General features: G+C 38.2%; 1 protein-coding gene across 1 annotated transcript; it reads right to left on the minus strand.

Annotated features, from left to right (window-relative positions):
* Nucleotides 1–2849: 2849 nt before the first annotated feature.
* On the minus strand, nucleotides 2850–17669 carry LOC137921690 (titin homolog). Its single transcript, XM_068764502.1, has 3 exons — nucleotides 17619–17669; nucleotides 17476–17518; nucleotides 2850–16321 (listed from the first exon to the last, which is right to left on the minus strand). Exons 1-3 carry the CDS (start codon nucleotides 17631–17633, stop codon nucleotides 2850–2852), a joined length of 13530 nt encoding a protein of 4509 aa, XP_068620603.1. The 5' UTR covers nucleotides 17634–17669.
* Nucleotides 17670–20085: the final 2416 nt, after the last annotated feature.

Consider the following 20085-nt stretch of genomic DNA (forward strand, 5'->3'; position numbering starts at 1 on the left):
TCTTTTCTCTGTTACAATATGCCGCTTACGAAATCATAGGTATGGTGTAATTATATCACAATTTGTAAGTTGTGAATTGGTGGGAAAGGGAAAAGGTATTTATAAATTTATTTGTTCTATATTTAGTTGCAGCCGGTTCGATTTAATCGAATGGAAATCATAATCGTCATTATCACGGCTCACTATTTTAATATAAGTTATAATTGTAGGACGTAGTCTGCTAGAGATAGCCCCTCTTAGAGATTTCTTGAGATGAAGAGGTCTTAACAAGGTTGTCCGTCTATCTTATACGTGGATTTTCTACGTTGACAATTGTTACATATTTTATTGTATCAGATTAACAACGAACACATGTATCCTTTAACTCCTACATTTTTAACTTTACTCCGAAAAATGACATTTTTAAGTGTTTCAGTTTCAGTTGAGAAATATTCTTTTGTCAATACTTGTTTAACCTTGGTAAGAGATTGAAAGTATTCATAAACTACGTATTAATACAATTTTTTTACTTGCTTTGCGTTTGCGATCTGTCTGTATAATATTCATAAATACCTCTCGGGTAACGAGGGCGCATCGATAACTTTAAGAGAACATAGCAGTAGTCAATATAAAGATCCATTGGCTATTTTCGTTAGCAGAAAAACTCATGTACACATCTCTTATTTTAATGGAATAAAATGACACAACTTACATCTTGTCGTAATTTCATCCTAGTGACACAAATATTATATTGTGAATTACAGACATGCGACACGTATCCTAATGTCTTCAGTGTTATTGTTCCGAAACAAGCAGCATTCCTTATAATAAAATAAAACGATTTTGTTACTTTTATATCAATATATACTATATATTTATTAAATACCAATTGGCAGGCATTGAAGCTTTAGTAGTAGGTTTTTTTGCAAAAATTATTATAATTATTAATATTATTACTTGATAATCTAGAAAATGTGAAGTGAAAACATTTGGAAATATTAAGTTGAATTTATCAAAGCTGTAATTTGAGAATCTCCTTAGATATTGTAGTAACTTAATCATCATTAACATTTTAGCTATAGGACGTCCAATGTTGAACATAGGCGTCCAACAATGATTTCCAAAAGGACTGGATGGAAGCGCCTTGCAGCTATTGTCCTGTGACGACCTTAACGAGGTCGTCTGACGTGTGTCATCCCAAGTTGTGTTTGCTGGTCCACGGTTTCCACGCAGAACCTTATGGTCGCGAGCCATCTCTTTCGCATGGTATGTTTGACCACTGCCAATTCGCTGGGCTATGTCGGCTACCCTCGTTCGGCTATAAATCTCCGCATCCTCCGCCTCCTAATTTTGTCTCGTCGTAATCCCAATGATGTCCAAATTGAAAGAAATAAATTCTGACGGATTCATGAAATGCACGTGTGAGCTATATATCTGTCATTTCCGTGAAATCTAATTCGGGATCGTCAAGAAATATGAGATATTTCAAATTGGTGCCATAATTAAAGTCACACATAATCATGAATATACCGAGAAATGAAATTAAGTTATTTAAATTATGAGTCTGGAGTTGTGTTTTCAATAAACTCTATACAGTCTGTAAATTTGTATTTAATTATTTATCGGTGGTTTAAGGTTTTTTAAAGTAATCGTTAGCCAGATAATATGTTCTGCACTGAAGCTCCATTAATGTCTCTTTCTTATTACGAAATCCTATTTTACCGTTGTTAATATGCCACCGCTTAGTTTGTATAAAACACGGTTGTGTTCTCGGCCATATTTGTCCTGACATTAGAAATTGTTTATACTTTCGATCAACCGAGTTTCTACTATCATAACCACATCAATCAATTAGATTTTGTACTCGTGAACTAACATTTTCTCCATAATATTTATCATATACGGACGGCATTTATATGCTTTTTCATAATTACTAAGTGATAACATAGATATTTACATAATTTGCATATTATCTGCTCAGGATATTAAAAAATTATTAAATAATATATAACATCATCATAATATAGGATGTGGGTAATTCAAAAAGACGGCACAAATACTGCACAAAAAGTCGGAGCAATATTTCAACAAGTATTTTATAGGTACGCGAGTAGAAGAATTATGATATTCCCATTTAAATGCACCGAAATCACTTAATTAACCATTATTTAGTTGTAGTTGGAATACGCTCTTAGCACAACGAATGCAATGAATCACAAACTTCTTGAGTATAAAGATCAAAGTCTGTTAAACAATTACACAGATTTTGGCTAATATGGGTGTGAAGAAAATGAATACTTGAGAATATGTCTTATAATTTACCCTTTCAGATAGCAAATACGTATATGCGCCACACGAGTATCCATAGTGATTGTTAAAAATAAGAAATAGGAAAATATTTTCAGAAACACTGGTGGAGTTAATTTCTGAATAAATTGTGTGAAGTCTATTAAACGGCCACACGCTGTTGACCTTACGGTAACTGTAACCTCAGTGGTGTGCAGCGTGTGGTTACGTCTATATTTTGTTAATTGTTGTAAATGGTTATCGTGTTGTCTTTCAGTGAAGAGAAGTACTTCTCAAGTATAGCTGAAACTTACGCCAGAGAACTTTTGATAATAAAGAAGGAAAGGAAATAATTATAGTCTATAACTGATTAATTTTTTTTTAATTGATTGTAACATTTTAAAACAAATAAAAATCTTTAAAAAAAAATACAATTCTTAATGGATAACATTTACTAGTTAAGTAATATACTAAAATAAAAAGGTGAGGCAAATCTCTTCTAGATTTGTCTGCTTGTGATAATCAAATAACTCACGGCTATGGTGATAGTCCCACTTTTCACACTGTATCATCTGTTGTCTTGATTAGGGCGAAACTATGTAACCACTTCTTATAATAGCGCTATTTTTAGGGTTGTATCCAATATTATGTCCAGATTTACGTCTAATACTAAAATGTTCAGAACTGAGTGTTGATTCATGTACGTTTCTCATGTAACCAAGCCCACCTCCGCTAGCACTGTGTCTTACTCCGTGGTTAACGTGTCCAATTTCGCTTTCAAAACGTCCGAACCAGCCGCTACCAGCTAGGTTTTCGGCAACGATACCACTATTTGGAACTTTGCCACCACCGCGGCCATTAACTTTCATAAATTCAAATTCGTTACTTTGAATAATTGTGGGTTCAAACTCATTGGCATTATGTCCAATTATATTTTCTGTTTGTTTAACTACATCGCGACTCTTAGAAACTTCTGCAACAACATCGCTACCAATACGTCCAATCCCGCTACTAAAGTATCCATGAGTGATCAAGCTGCTTCCAATATTCGTTTTACTAACGTTATCACTGCTAAAAACATTTCCACTGTTGTTGGGAACAAGATCCTTATTGTCCATATCACTGCTTTGCTTAACTTCTACTGTTTGTTTGAAACCGTTGGCTATATGTCTAAGTAAGCTGCCAGTTTGTTTCATCTCGGTACCACTACTAGAAACTTCTCCAGTAGCCATAACATTGTCATGTTTAAAAACGTCATCATTGTCATGCTCCATTTTTCCTCCGTTTCCATAACCACTGTGCTCAACTAAGACGCCAGTTTGTTTAAATACGATGCCTCTTCTCGGAAATTTGCCGATAATCATGCTACTGTCCTGACTAAATCCCGAATCACTGTTTTGCTTATTTTTTTCGCGTTCTTTAAAACCGTTTGCTATGTGTCTTAGTATACTACCCGTCTCAGATTCTATGGTGCCAATACTTGAAACTTCGCGATTAACATTAAAACTGTCGTGTTTCAATTCGACACCATTGCTTTGCCTAATTTTATCTGCGTACTTGAAGCCGCTGGCACTGTGACTGGCTAAGCCGCCAGTTCTCCTTACTGATGTGCGACTGCTTGACAGTTTTCCATTGATTTTGCTACTTTCTTGTTTCAAGGCGGCATCACCAATTTGTTCAATTTTCTCTTCGGTTTCGAAACCGCTTGCACTGTTGACTTTTAAGCTGCCAATCTGCTTCCTATCTGTGTCACTGCTTGAAACTTCTCGATTGACATCACTACTATCGTGTTTAAATTCGACACCATTGCTTTGCCTAATTTTGTCTGCGTACTTAAAGCCGCTGGCACTTTGACTGACTGAGCCTCCAGTTCTCCTTATTGCTGTGCGACTGCTTGATAGTTTTCCATTGATTTTGCTACTTTCTTGTTTCAAGGCGGCATCACCAATTTGCTCAATTTTCTCTTCGGTTTCGAAACCGCTTGCACTGTTTACTTTTAAGCTGCCAATCTGCTTCCTATCTGTGTCACTGCTTGAAACTTCTCGATTGACATCACTACTATCGTGTTTAAATTCGACACCATTGCTTTGCCTAATTTTGTCTGCGTACTTAAAGCCGCTGGCACTTTGACTGACTAAGCCTCCAGTTCTCCTTATTGCTGTGCGACTGCTTGATAGTTTTCCATTGATTCTGCTACTTTCTTGTTTCTTTGCGGTATCTCTACTTTGCTCAATTTTCTCTTCGGTTTCGAAACCACTTGCACTGTTTACTTTTAAGCTGCCAATCTGCTTACTATCTGTGCTACTGCTTGAAACCTCGCCGCTAATCTTTGTACTGTCTTGTTTAAATGCGGCCTCACTGCTATGCTCAATTTTTTCTTCATGTTCCAAATCACTATCAATTTGTTCGACTGAACTAGTTTGTTTATCTGATGTCCTTTTGCTAGAAACTTCACGATTGACATCACTACTATCGTGTTTAAATTCGACACCATTGCTTTGCCTAATTTTGTCTGCGTACTTAAAGCCGCTGGCACTTTGACTGACTAAGCCTCCAGTTCTCCTTATTGCTGTGCGACTGCTTGATAGTTTTCCATTGATTCTGCTACTTTCTTGTTTCATTGCGGTATCACTACTTTGCTCAATTTTCTCTTCGGTTTCGAAACCACTTGCACTGTTTACCTTTAAGCTGCCAATCAGCTTCCTATCTGTGCTACTGCTTGAAACCTCGCCTCCTATCTTTGTACTGTCTTGTTTCAATGCAGCCTCACTACTGTGCTCAACTTCTTCGACATATTTTAAACCACTTTCAATTTGTTCGACTGAACTAGTTAGTTTATCTGTTGTCCCACTGTTAGAAACTTCTCGATTGACATCAATACTGTCCTGTTTAGATTCGACACCACTGCTTTGCCTTATTTTGTCTGCGTACTTAAAGCCGTTGGCACCGTGACTGGCTAAGCCGCCAGTTCTCCTTGTTGCTGTGCGACTGCTTGATAGTTTTCCACTGATTCCGCTACTTTCTTGTTTCATTGCGGCATCACCACTTTGCTCAATTTTCTCTTTGGTTTCGAAACCAATTGCACTGTCTACTTTTAAGCTGCCAATCTGCTTCCTATCTGTGTCACTGCTTGAAACTTCTCGATTGACATCACTGCTGTCGTGTTTAAATTCGACACCACTGCTTTGCCTAATTTTGCCTGCGTACTTAAAGCCGCTGGCACTATGACTGGCTAAGCCGCCAGCTCTCCTTACTGATGTGCGACTGCTTGACAGTTTCCCATTGATTCTGCTACTTTCTTCTTTCTTTGCGTTATCACTACTTTGCCCAATTTTCTCTTCGGTTTCGAAACCACTTGCACTGTTTACCTTTAAGCTGCCAATCTGCTTCCTACCTGTACTACTACTTGAAACCTCGCCTCCTATCTTTGTACTGTCTTGTTTCAATGCAGCCTCACTACTGTGCTCAACTTTTTCCACATATTTTAAACCACTTTCCATTTGTTCGACTGAACCAGTTTGTTTATCTGTTGTGTCACTGCTAGAAACTTCTCGATTGACATCAATACTGTCCTGTTTAGATTCGACACCACTGCTATGCCTAATTTTGTCTGCGTACTTAAAGGCGCTGGCACCGTTACTGGCTAAGCCGCCAGTTCTCCTTATTGCTGTGCGACTGCTGGATAGTTTTCCACTGATTCCGCTACTTCCTTGTTTCATTGCGGTATCACTACTTTGCTTAATTTTCTCTTCGGTTTCGAAACCACTTGCACTGTTTACCTTTAAGCTGCCAATCAGCTTCCTAACTGTGCTACTGCTTGAATCCTCGCCTCCTATCTTTGTACTGTCTTGTTTCAGTGCAGCCTCACTACTGTGCTGAACTTTTTCCACATATTCCAAACCACTTTCCATTTGTTCGACTGAACCAGTTTGTTTATCTGTTGTGTCACTGCTAGATACTTCTCGATTGACATCAACACTGTCCTGTTTAGATTCGACACCACTGCTATGCCTAATTTTGTCTGCGTACTTAAAGGCGCTGGCACCGTTACTGGCTAAGCCGCCAGTTCTCCTTATTGCTGTGCGACTGCTGGATAGTTTTCCACTGATTCCGCTACTTCCTTGTTTCATTGCGGTATCACTACTTTGCTTAATTTTCTCTTCGGTTTCGAAACCACTTGCACTGTTTACCTTTAAGCTGCCAATCAGCTTCCTAACTGTGCTACTGCTTGAATCCTCGCCTCCTATCTTTGTACTGTCTTGTTTCAGTGCAGCCTCACTACTGTGCTGAACTTTTTCCACATATTCCAAACCACTTTCCATTTGTTCGACTGAACCAGTTTGTTTATCTGTTGTGTCACTGCTAGATACTTCTCGATTGACATCAACACTGTCCTGTTTAAGTTCCACACCACTGCTTTGTCTGATTTTGTCTGCGTACTTAAAGCCGCTGGCACCGTTACTGACTAAACCTCCATTTCTCCTTATTGCTGTGCGACTGCTGGATAGTTTTCCACCGATTCCGCTACTTTCTTGTTTCATTGTGGTATCACTACTTTGCTCAATTTTCTCTTCGGTTTCGAAACCACTTGCACTGTTTACCTTTAAGCTGCCAATCTGCTTACTATTTGTGCTACTGTTTGAAACCTCGCCGCTAATCTTTGTACTGTCTTCTTTTAATTTGTCCTCACTGCTATGCTCAATTTTTTCTCCATATTCCAAATCACTTTCAATTTGTTCGACTGAACTAGTTAGTTTATCTGTTGTCCCACTGTTAGAAACTTCTCGATTGACATCAATACTGTCCTGTTTAGATTCGACACCACTGCTTTGCCTTATTTTGTCTGCGTACTTAAAGCCGTTGGCACCGTGACTGGCTAAGCCGCCTGTTCTCCTTACTGCTATGCGACTGCTTGATAGTTTTCCACTGATTCCGCTACTTTCTTGTTTCATTGCGGTATCACTACTTTGCTCAATTTTCTCTTCGGTTTCGAAACCACTTGCACTGTTTACCTTTAAGCTGCCAATCTGCTTCCTACCTATACTACTGCTTGAAACCTCGCCTCTAATCTTTGTACTGTCTTGTTTCAATGCAGCCTCACTACTGTGCTCAACTTTTTCCACATATTTTAAACCAATTTCCATTTGTTCGACTGAACCAGTTTGTTTATCTGTTGTGTCACTGCTAGAAACTTCTCGATTGACATCAATACTGTCCTGTTTAAGTTCCACACCACTGCTTTGTCTGATTTTGTTTGCGTACTTAAAGCCGCTGGCACTGTGACTGGCTAAGCCGCCAGTTCTCCTTATTGCTGTGCGACTGCTTGATAGTTTTCCACTGATTCCGCTACTTTCTTGTTTCATTGCGGTATCACTACTTTGCTCAATTTTCTCTTCGGTTTCGAAACCACTTGCACTGTTTACCTTTAAGCTGCCAATCAGCTTCCTATCTGTGCTACTGCTTGAAACCTCGCCTCCTATCTTTGTACTGTCTTGTTTCAATGCAGCCTCACTACTGTGCTCAACTTCTTCGACATATTTTAAACCACTTTTCATTTGTTCGACTGAACCAGCTTGTTTATCTGTTGTGTCACTGCTAGATACTTCTCGATTGACATCAATACTGCCCTGTTTAAATTCGACACCACTGCTTTGCCTAATTTTGTCTGCGTACTTAAAGCCGCTGGCACCGCTACTGGCTAAGCCGCCAGTTCTCCTTATTGCTGTGCGACTGCTGGATAGTTTTCCACTGATTCCGCTACTTTCTTGTTTCATTGCGGTATCACTACTTTGCTCAATTTTCTCTTCGGTTTCGAAACCACTTGCACTGTTTACCTTTAAGCTGCCAATCAGCTTCCTATCTGTGCTACTGCTTGAAACCTCGCCTCCTATCTTTGTACTGTCTTGTTTCAATGCAGCCTCACTACTGTGCTCAACTTCTTCGACATATTTTAAACCACTTTTCATTTGTTCGACTGAACCAGCTTGTTTATCTGTTGTGTCACTGCTAGATACTTCTCGATTGACATCAATACTGTCCTGTTTAAATTCGACACCACTGCTTTGCCTAATTTTGTCTGCGTACTTAAAGCCGCTGGCACCGTTACTGGCTAAGCCGCCAGTTCTCCTTATTGCTGTGCGACTGCTGGATAGTTTTCCACTGATTCCGCTATTTTCTTGTTTAATTGCGGTATCACTACTTTGCTCAATTTTCTCTTCGGTTTCGAAACCACTTGCACTGTTTACCTTTAAGCTGCCAATCAGCTTCCTATCTGTGCTACTGCTTGAAACCTCGCCTCCTATCTTTGTACTGTCTTGTTTCAATGCAACCTCACTACTGTGCTCAACTTTTTCCACATATTTTAAACCACTTTCCATTTGTTCGACTGAACCAGCTTGTTTATCTGTTGTGTCACTGCTAGATACTTCTCGATTGACATCAATACTGCCCTGTTTAAATTCGACACCACTGCTTTGCCTAATTTTGTCTGCGTACTTAAAGCCGCTGGCACCGCTACTGGCTAAGCCGCCAGTTCTCCTTATTGCTGTGCGACTGCTGGATAGTTTTCCACTGATTTCGCTACTTTCTTGTTTCATTGCGGTATCACTACTTTGCTCAATTTTCTCTTCGGTTTCGAAACCACTTGCACTGTTTATTTTTAAGCTGCCAATCTGCTTCCTATTTGTGCTACTGCTTGAAACTTTGCCTCTTATCTTTGTACTGTCTTGTTTCAATGCAGCCTCACTACTGTGCTCAACTTTTTCCACATATTTTAAACCACTTTCCATTTGTTCGACTGAACCAGCTTGTTTATCTGTTGTGTCACTGCTAGATACTTCTCGATTGACATCAATACTGTCCTGTTTAAGTTCCACACCACTGCTTTGTCTGATTTTGTCTGCGTACTTAAAGCCGCTGGCACCGTTACTGGCTAAGCCGCCAGTTCTCCTTATTGCTGTGCGACTGCTGGATAGTTTTCCACTGATTCCGCTATTTTCTTGTTTAATTGCGGTATCACTACTTTGCTCAATTTTCTCTTCGGTTTCGAAACCACTTGCACTGTTTAATTTTAAGCTGCCAATCTGCTTACTATTTGTGCTACTGTTTGAAACCTCGCCGCTAATCTTTGTACTGTCTTCTTTTAATTTGTCCTCACTGCTATGCTCAATTTTTTCTCCATATTCCAAATCACTTTCAATTTGTTCGACTGAACTAGTTAGTTTATCTGTTGTCCCACTGTTAGAAACTTCTCGATTGACATCAATACTGTCTTGTTTAGATTCGACACCACTGCTTTGCCTGATTTTGTCTGCGTACTTAAAGCCGTTGGCACCGTGACTGGCTAAGCCGCCAGTTCTCCTTACTGCTGTGCGACTGCTTGATAGTTTTCCACCGATTCCGCTACTTTCTTGTTTCATTGCGGTATCACTACTTTGCTCAATTTTCTCTTCGGTTTCGGAACCACTTGCACTGTTTACCTTTAAGCTGCCAATCAGCTTCCTATCTGTGCTACTGCTTGAAACCTCGCCTCCTATCTTTGTACTGTCTTGTTTCAATGCAACCTCACTACTGTGCTCAACTTTTTCCACATATTTTAAACCACTTTCCATTTGTTCGACTGAACCAGCTTGTTTATCTGTTGTGTCACTGCTAGATACTTCTCGATTGACATCAATACTGTCCTGTTTAAGTTCCACACCACTGCTTTGCCTAATTTTGTCTGCGTACTTAAAGCCGCTGGCACCGCTACTGGCTAAGCCGCCAGTTCTCCTTATTGCTGTGCGACTGCTTGATAGTTTTCCACTGATTTCGCTACGTTCTTGTTTCATTGCGGTATCACTACTTTGCTCAATTTTCTCTTCGGTTTCGAAACCACTTGCACTGTTTATTTTTAAGCTGCCAATCTGCTTCCTATTTGTGCTACTGCTTGAAACTTTGCCTCTTATCTTTGTACTGTCTTGTTTCAATGCAGCCTCACTACTGTGCTCAACTTTTTCCACATATTTTAAACCACTTTCCATTTGTTCGACTGAACTAGTTAGTTTATCTGTTGTGTCACTTCTAGAAACTTCTCGATTGACATCAATACTGTCCTGTTTAAGTTCCACACCACTGCTTTGTCTGATTTTGTCTGCGTACTTAAAGCCGCTGGCACCGTTACTGGCTAAGCCGCCAGTTCTCCTTATTGCTGTGCGACTGCTGGATAGTTTTCCACTGATTCCGCTATTTTCTTGTTTAATTGCGGTATCACTACTTTGCTCAATTTTCTTTTCGGTTTCAAAACCACTTGCACTGTTTAATTTTAAGCTGCCAATCTGCTTACTATTTGTGCTACTGTTTGAAACCTCGCCGCTAATCTTTGTACTGTCTTCTTTTAATTTGTCCTTACTGCTATGCTCAATTTTTTCTCCATATTCCAAATCACTTTCAATTTGTTCGACTGAACTAGTTAGTTTATCTGTTGTCCCACTGTTAGAAACTTCTCGATTGACATCAATACTGTCTTGTTTAGATTCGACACCACTGCTTTGCCTGATTTTGTCTGCGTACTTAAAGCCGTTGGCACCGTGACTGGCTAAGCCGCCAGTTCTCCTTACTGCTGTGCGACTGCTTGATAGTTTTCCACTGATTCCGCTACTTTCTTGTTTAATTGCGGTATCACTACTTTGCTCAATTTTCTCTTCGGTTTCGGAACCACTTGCACTGTTTACCTTTAAGCTGCCAATCAGCTTCCTATCTGTGCTACTGCTTGAAACCTCGCCTCCTATCTTTGTACTGTCTTGTTTCAATGCAACCTCACTACTGTGCTCAACTTTTTCCACATATTTTAAACCACTTTCCATTTGTTCGACTGAACCAGCTTGTTTATCTGTTGTGTCACTGCTAGATACTTCTCGATTGACATCAATACTGCCCTGTTTAAATTCGACACCACTGCTTTGCCTAATTTTGTCTGCGTACTTAAAGCCGCTGGCACCGCTACTGGCTAAGCCGCCAGTTCTCCTTATTGCTGTGCGACTGCTTGATAGTTTTCCACTGATTTCGCTACTTTCTTGTTTCATTGCGGTATCACTACTTTGCTCAATTTTCTCTTCGGTTTCGAAACCACTTGCACTGTTTATTTTTAAGCTGCCAATCTGCTTCCTATTTGTGCTACTGCTTGAAACTTTGCCTCTTATCTTTGTACTGTCTTGTTTCAATGCAGCCTCACTACTGTGCTCAACTTTTTCCACATATTTTAAACCACTTTCCATTTGTTCGACTGAACTAGTTAGTTTATCTGTTGTGTCACTTCTAGAAACTTCTCGATTGACATCAATACTGTCCTGTTTAAGTTCCACACCACTGCTTTGTCTGATTTTGTCTGCGTACTTAAAGCCGCTGGCACCGTTACTGGCTAAGCCGCCAGTTCTCCTTATTGCTGTGCGACTGCTGGATAGTTTTCCACTGATTCCGCTATTTTCTTGTTTAATTGCGGTATCACTACTTTGCTCAATTTTCTTTTCGGTTTCAAAACCACTTGCACTGTTTAATTTTAAGCTGCCAATCTGCTTACTATTTGTGCTACTGTTTGAAACCTCGCCGCTAATCTTTGTACTGTCTTCTTTTAATTTGTCCTTACTGCTATGCTCAATTTTTTCTCCATATTCCAAATCACTTTCAATTTGTTCGACTGAACTAGTTAGTTTATCTGTTGTCCCACTGTTAGAAACTTCTCGATTGACATCAATACTGTCCTGTTTAGATTCGACACCACTGCTTTGCCTGATTTTGTCTGTGTACTTAAAGCCGTTGGCACCGTGACTGGCTAAGCCGCCAGTTCTCCTTACTGCTGTGCGACTGCTTGATAGTTTTCCACTGATTCCGCTACTTTCTTGTTTCATTGCGGTATCACTACTTTGCTCAATTTTCTCTTCGGTTTCGGAACCACTTGCACTGTTTACCTTTAAGCTGCCAATCAGCTTCCTATCTGTGCTACTGCTTGAAACCTCGCCTCCTATCTTTGTACTGTCTTGTTTCAATGCAACCTCACTACTGTGCTCAACTTTTTCCACATATTTTAAACCACTTTCCATTTGTTCGACTGAACTAGTTAGTTTATCTGTTGTGTCACTGCTAGAAACTTCTCGATTGACATCAATACTGTCCTGTTTAAATTCGACACCACTGCTTTGCCTAATTTTGTCTGCGTACTTAAAGCCGCTGGCACCGTTACTGGCTAAGCCGCCAGTTCTCCTTATTGCTGTGCGACTGCTGGATAGTTTTCCACTGATTCCGCTATTTTCTTGTTTAATTGCGGTATCACTACTTTGCTCAATTTTCTTTTCGGTTTCAAAACCACTTGCACTGTTTAATTTTAAGCTGCCAATCTGCTTACTATTTGTGCTACTGTTTGAAACCTCGCCGCTAATCTTTGTACTGTCTTCTTTTAATTTGTCATCTCTGCTATGCTCAATTTTTTCTCCATATTCCAAATCACTTTCAATTTGTTCGACTGAACTAGTTAGTTTATCTGTTGTCCCACTGTTAGAAACTTCTCGATTGACATCAATACTGTCCTGTTTAGATTCGACACCACTGCTTTGCCTGATTTTGTCTGTGTACTTAAAGCCGTTGGCACCGTGACTGGCTAAGCCGCCAGTTCTCCTTACTGCTGTGCGACTGCTTGATAGTTTTCCACTGATTCCGCTACTTTCTTGTTTCATTGCGGTATCACTACTTTGCTCAATTTTCTCTTCGGTTTCGGAACCACTTGCACTGTTTACCTTTAAGCTGCCAATCAGCTTCCTATCTGTGCTACTGCTTGAAACCTCGCCTCCTATCTTTGTACTGTCTTGTTTCAATGCAACCTCACTACTGTGCTCAACTTTTTCCACATATTTTAAACCACTTTCCATTTGTTCGACTGAACTAGTTAGTTTATCTGTTGTGTCACTGCTAGAAACTTCTCGATTGACATCAATACTGTCCTGTTTAAATTCGACACCACTGCTTTGCCTAATTTTGTCTGCGTACTTAAAGCCGCTGGCACCGTTACTGGCTAAGCCGCCAGTTCTCCTTATTGCTGTGCGACTGCTGGATAGTTTTCCACTGATTCCGCTATTTTCTTGTTTAATTGCGGTATGACTACTTTGCTCAATTTTCTCTTCGGTTTCGAAACCACTTGCACTGTTTAATTTTAAGCTGCCAATCTGCTTACTATTTGTGCTACTGTTTGAAACCTCGCCGCTAATCTTTGTACTGTCTTCTTTTAATTTGTCATCTCTGCTATGCTCAATTTTTTCTCCATATTCCAAATCACTTTCAATTTGTTCGACTGAACTAGTTAGTTTATCTGTTGTCCCACTGTTAGAAACTTCTCGATTGACATCAATACTGTCCTGTTTAGATTCGACACCACTGCTTTGCCTGATTTTGTCTGCGTACTTAAAGCCGTTGGCACCGTGACTGGCTAAGCCGCCAGTTCTCCTTACTGCTGTGCGACTGCTTGATAGTTTTCCACTGATTCCGCTACTTTCTTGTTTCATTGCGGTATCACTACTTTGCTCAATTTTCTCTTCGGTTTCGGAACCACTTGCACTGTTTACCTTTAAGCTGCCAATCAGCTTCCTATCTGTGCTACTGCTTGAAACCTCGCCTCCTATCTTTGTACTGTCTTGTTTCAATGCAACCTCACTACTGTGCTCAACTTTTTCCACATATTTTAAACCACTTTCCATTTGTTCGACTGAACCAGCTTGTTTATCTGTTGTGTCACTGCTAGATACTTCTCGATTGACATCAATACTGCCCTGTTTAAATTCGACACCACTGCTTTGCCTAATTTTGTCTGCGTACTTAAAGCCGCTGGCACCGCTACTGGCTAAGCCGCCAGTTCTCCTTATTGCTGTGCGACTGCTGGATAGTTTTCCACTGATTTCGCTACTTTCTTGTTTCATTGCGGTATCACTACTTTGCTCAATTTTCTCTTCGGTTTCGAAACCACTTGCACTGTTTATTTTTAAGCTGCCAATCTGCTTCCTATTTGTGCTACTGCTTGAAACTTTGCCTCTTATCTTTGTACTGTCTTGTTTCAATGCAGCCTCACTACTGTGCTCAACTTTTTCCACATATTTTAAACCACTTTCCATTTGTTCGACTGAACTAGTTAGTTTATCTGTTGTGTCACTGCTAGAAACTTCTCGATTGACATCAATACTGTCCTGTTTAAGTTCCACACCACTGCTTTGTCTGATTTTGTCTGCGTACTTAAAGCCGTTGGCACCGTTACTGGCTAAGCCGCCAGTTCTCCTTATTGCTGTGCGACTGCTGGATAGTTTTCCACTGATTCCGCTATTTTCTTGTTTCATTGCGGTATCACTACTTTGCTCAATTTTCTCTTCGGTTTCGAAACCACTTGCACTGTTTACCTTTAAGCTGCCAATCAGCTTCCTATCTGTGCTACTGCTTGAAACCTCGCCGCTAATCTTTGTACTGTCTTCTTTAAATTTGGCCTCACTGCTATGCTCAACTTTTCCCACATATTTCAAACCACTTTCCATTTGTTCGACTGAACCAGTTTGTTCATCTGTTGTGTCACTGCTTGAAACCTTTTCACTGACCTTGTCATGGTCATATTTGGGTCCCATATTACTGCTTTTTTCAATTATTTGCAAGTTTTGTAAACTATCGGCTTTGTGATCAACGAAGCTACCAGTCTGCTTAACCACAGAAACACTCATTAAATCCTCTGCATTATTTTCGCTATCATCTTGTTTAATTTCAACATCAACATTCTGCTCTACTTTTTCACTAACCCCGTGATTAACTAAGCTCCCAGTCTGTTCTACTATTGTGTCACTATTAGAAACCTCCCCACTGACCTGTGTGCTGTTATGCTCAAATTCTAAAATAATGCTTTGCTCATTTTTTTCTGCGTGTTTTAATTCACTGGCATGGTGACTAATTAAGTAACTCGCAGTCTGTTTACCTGTTGTAGTACTACTAGAAACTTCTTCCTTGACTTTGCTACTGTCGTGCTTAAATCCAACAACACTGCTTTGCTCAATTTTTTCAGTGGCTTTAAATTTATTGGCAATGTGGCCATTTAATCTGGTAGTCTGTTTAACAGTTATGTCGCTATTTGAAGTTTCTTCACTGACATTGCTACCATCTTGTTGAAATATGACATCACTGCTTTGCCTAATTTTTTCTGTATGCTCTAAATTATCGGCTTTGCGACCGAATAGGCTGTTAGTCTGCTTAATTACTGAACCACTGTTTGTTACTTCTAAACCGATCTTGCTACTGTCGTGCTTAAATCCGTTATCAACGCTTTGCTCAATTTTTTCATTCTGTTTAAATTTACCGGCAATGTCCCCAACTAAGCTGTCACTCTGCTCAACTACTTCACTGACCTTGCTATTCTTGAGTTTAAATCCATCATTAGCGCTTCGTTCATTTTTTTCTGAGTATTTAAAATCGCTAGTACTGTGATCAACTAAGCTGTTGGCCTGCTTAAACAGTGAGCCACTGCTTGAAACTTCCCCACTGACCCTGATACTTTCTTGATTGAAGCCGACACTACTGTTACGCTCAATTTTGTGTGTGTGTTCAAAATTATTGACTTTGTGTTCAATTAATTTGTTAGTTTGTTCTACGTCGCCGATGCTTGAAATATCGTCTCCGGTTTCTCTACTACTGTGTCTAACTCCGATGTTGACATCTCCAAACAATCCGCTGCCACCGCCAGAAACTTCTCCACTCTCATGGACTTGTTTGATTTCGAAACCGTTGTCTTGCTTTAGTTTAGCAGCCTGTTCAAACCCGTTACTACTGTGTCCAAGTCTGACGCCTATGTTTCCAATTCCACTTTCTACCTTGCTATTTTCGCTATTGTAGTGCACAAACTTCCTGTTATCTTTTCTAACGCTTCGCCAACCATATCGGAATTCGGCACCAGCTTGTTGTATTATACTGCTGCTCTGTGTAACTTCACTTTTAATATTTTTATTTTCGTTACCGTTTTCACCGCCTCTATATCCAAATCGGAGGCTGCCGTGTCCATCGCCATATCCTGTCATTTTATTTGGCTTTTAGATAACCATATAATAAGGTAAACATTGGGTATCATTATATTACAATATATTTTATTTTTTATAATATTATTTTCTTATCTAATTAATTTGTTTATTTAATGACCATACTGCATAAATTAAAAATAAATATTTCCTATAATTATGAAACATTATCATATCGGCATATCATTATATAATAGTATATTCACAACCGTAGAAAGCGACGATACTACAATTGAGTTCACAATAATCTTTATTATCTAATATTCTCCCAATAATCAAAAATTAAAGAGCCAATGTCCTTTAGAATAGACCATAGCACTTTACTACAATACATCGATAACTGTTCCCTTCTGTATTCAATAATCGAAATGTCGATTTTAAGAGTTACTATTGCAATATTACATACATTAGTCTATTTTAATTATTATCTGCAAATTTAAGAAAGTTTATAAACTAACTATAAATACTTAGCATAAAATGTTTTCTTATATTGTCATCTAAATAAGCATACACTATCAAAAATGTGATTGGAAAAAATATGTACACATTTGCGCCGTACTACCAAACTATTAGTGAGGAAAACAACAAAGTCTAAATGATAAGAAACCGCATTGAATTTACTTGCACTACGCAACATTAAAAAAATATTACATATGTATTATAAAGATCGATGTCTCAACATCTCTGGGTTTGTACTAGTCAATATTCTACTTAATATTAGTTCACGGTTAATATTTTCGGGTTCTTGATAATAGTTAAAAATTATATGTTCATCTTTAATAGTGATAAATATAATTAGTAAAGATTTGTATAGTTTGGTAGTGTAAATAGTGTAAGAACTTGCACTGCCCTCTACAACTTTTGCGAACCCTTATTAATGGCGTTCAAAAATATAATATCCAAAAACAGAACTAAAACAGATATTTATTACATCTTACCTACATCGTAACAACAACCATAAACGCTTTGTGATCGAAACTTTTTTAAAAAAAATCCTAGAAATATTGGTAAACATATTCGTACGTAAAAAAAGAATAAATGTTAAATCATATGATATAAAAATACGTAAGGCGGATTTTAAAGACGGACCATATTATAAAGCAATAAATCTATAGATAAATTTTCTAAAAAATAAATAAAAAGCTTATACCTGGCCGGGCCGCAGCTACAGCAACCAGAGCCAAGGTGACGATCTGTGAAAACAACAAGTTTTTAATTAACTTTAGTTTTTTTTTAAAAACGTATCATTACTCTTTATTACTTTAAGAATTCATATTACGTAGTTGAACGCACCAGAATCTTAGCCATTAATTTTTTATTAACATTAAACGTATGTTTTAAGCAGTAACCTAGACACAAATAATTTTGTGCTTAATATTATTAGCTTATATAGGGAAAAAGTTGTCGGAGACAAGTATCCATATCCTGATCTAACATCGTACCAACAGAAATGATATCGAAGTCATTCCAAAATCGAATAAATTATGCATCTTTTTTTTATGCTCAGAATGCCTGATTACTTTTAATTTATTTAAAATTTAATGGTTTCGATGAATATTGTAATTTGTGTTTATTTGGAGTTAATTATTACTCAGCTTTCCAGAACTTAGTGGTAACATTTACAGATAATTTGAAACTCAATCATACCTTTTCATTTACTTATGACCCTTGAGTAGTCATTTTTATTTAAATTATCATAATATTTAATTGTTCTTAATAAAGTGCGATTTATACATAAAATCTACGTTTGGCCTTGACATATTTAAAGACGAGTTGAGGCGAGTGTAGTCACCAGAACGAGTAAGAGTCACCTTCACAGATCGCTTTTGAATAAAGCATTTTTTTTATCTATTATAAAATTCTACATATTGTAAAACTGTTATTGACCGTTTGACATTAAAAAAGTTGTTCTAAACAAAATAACTACAAAGTTGACGAGGAAGAGTTCCTTTGAATCTGTTCTAACTATGTATTTGATAATTACCCTCAAAACATTTTGTAGCACTGTGTTCTCAATATCTTTAAAGATGCTAGAAATTATTCAAAAAGTTGTATTGTCAAATAAGGTTACAAATGTGTATATGTATTAAAACGTGGTATGCATGTATAGAATAATGTAAAGAAATCATCAATATGATAAGTATTTTTTTCGCGCACATAAGAAATCCAAAAGAGTTTAGGCACCGTTTCACACCGACAACCCCCTAATTGCGCGCGCAGACACCATTTGGTGTTATTACACCGCTCCATTAGGAGATCTTGGGATAACAATCAAGTCAAACAGTTTTACCGCCAGAACACAAGCTGTTCTCGCCTAGAAGCATGGCCTACATACTCGTGATACCGACTACTTCTTTTCTAACCGAATTAGTAATGATGGATCGATAGTAGCCTAGTTTAGCCTTCTCGGACGCCCTCGAATTGGAAGACTAAACGCGTATAGGTGGGATCCCTAATCGACTATTCCTGGAGTCGTTACTTCTAGTCACTCTCTGGAGCACCTAATTGAACCTAGGTTTAGACAGCATAACGCTCCCTTGGAATATCTAATGAATGCTACCTGAGCCGTTCCCAGAGGAGTCGCCTAATATGTTTATTATAAAAAGGATTAGCCAAAACATCTTCAGCGTCGGAAGGCACTTGGGCGCCTCAAACACGTCAAAGTTACAAAAGCTAACCTGTCTAGTGAGTTTAAAAAAATAATATTGAAATTGAAATTGTTTGTGTTTAATAAATATATAACGACTAATAAAATATGAAACTTGTCCATGGCCGCTGTTTTTGATACTCAAATGGCTATATTACGGCGACTCTCTGCTTATAACCACTCATATTCTTACCGGTTATCCATGCAAATGCTTAAATTATAAAAAGTACCAGATAGTATTATTAACTATCGAATTACAACCATTGAAAAGTTTATAATGATATCGAAGTAACCTTGTTCTCAAAAAGATGTTCACACGTGTTCATGTGGATTTATAACTAGAAGTATCTTTATCTTAATGACAAATTTATAAATTTAAATCACTTATATTTATGAATCAGTAGAACAACTAACCGACAGTAGGAAGACGGGCCACATAAATTAATTTGTAAAAAAAAACAGTCTGTTCGTGGGTCTTCTTAGGATCAACTATAGTTAATAGTGGTGGATGTCGATTTACGGATAAAAGTGTCAAAAGTTCATATTAATACTGACATGCCTTCGAAATTCTGTTATTAGGAAATAGGTCGAATGGTTTCCTATAACCATTGCTTCAAAACAAAAAATAAATTAAAATAGTTATTTTTTTATTTAAGTTATAAATCATTTGAATAATATGTGATGTAACCTGGACATGCCTAAAAAAGGTATTGAAGGAGCTTCGCGTTAAATTTACGAAAAATCGCTTCATCATGTTTTATAGTAATAATAGTTATTGTTTTCACATAAGAAAAATAAGTTATTATACATAAAGAAAGATTAAATGTTGTTAGTTTGAGAACACCTAAGATGGTTTCTTTTATATTTTTAATATTTTTTTTTTACAATTATACTAAAGTTTCAGATAATGGTTACAAAATCTCCCGGTCTGTTCTTCCAGAAATATAAGTAACGGAAGAACGTTTGCTGTGAGTTAAAACAGATGATAAGTAGCTGTTTAGTGTGTCCCTGTGTCTTGAGTGTGGCTCTCAATTAGGGTGCGCACCCAAAATTGAGTGCGGTGCTATGTAGCTGGTGTAGCTGCCGTGGTGTTCTTGCAGTGCTGTGAGTGTT

The sequence above is a fragment of the Battus philenor genome, unplaced genomic scaffold, assembly GCF_028537555.1.
Source record: "Battus philenor isolate CCGP_79_NKW_IND1 unplaced genomic scaffold, ilBatPhil1.0.hap1 SCAF_19, whole genome shotgun sequence".
Taxonomy (NCBI): Eukaryota; Metazoa; Arthropoda; class Insecta; order Lepidoptera; family Papilionidae; genus Battus; species Battus philenor.

What these genes read in the sequence shown, in the direction of transcription:
- LOC137921690 (XM_068764502.1), bottom strand. An exon ending in TGTAGCTGCGGCCCGGCCAG is followed by an intron (nt 16,322 to 17,475) that starts GTATAAGCTTTT and finishes ATAAAATGACAG; the next exon opens with GATATGGCGATGGACACGGC.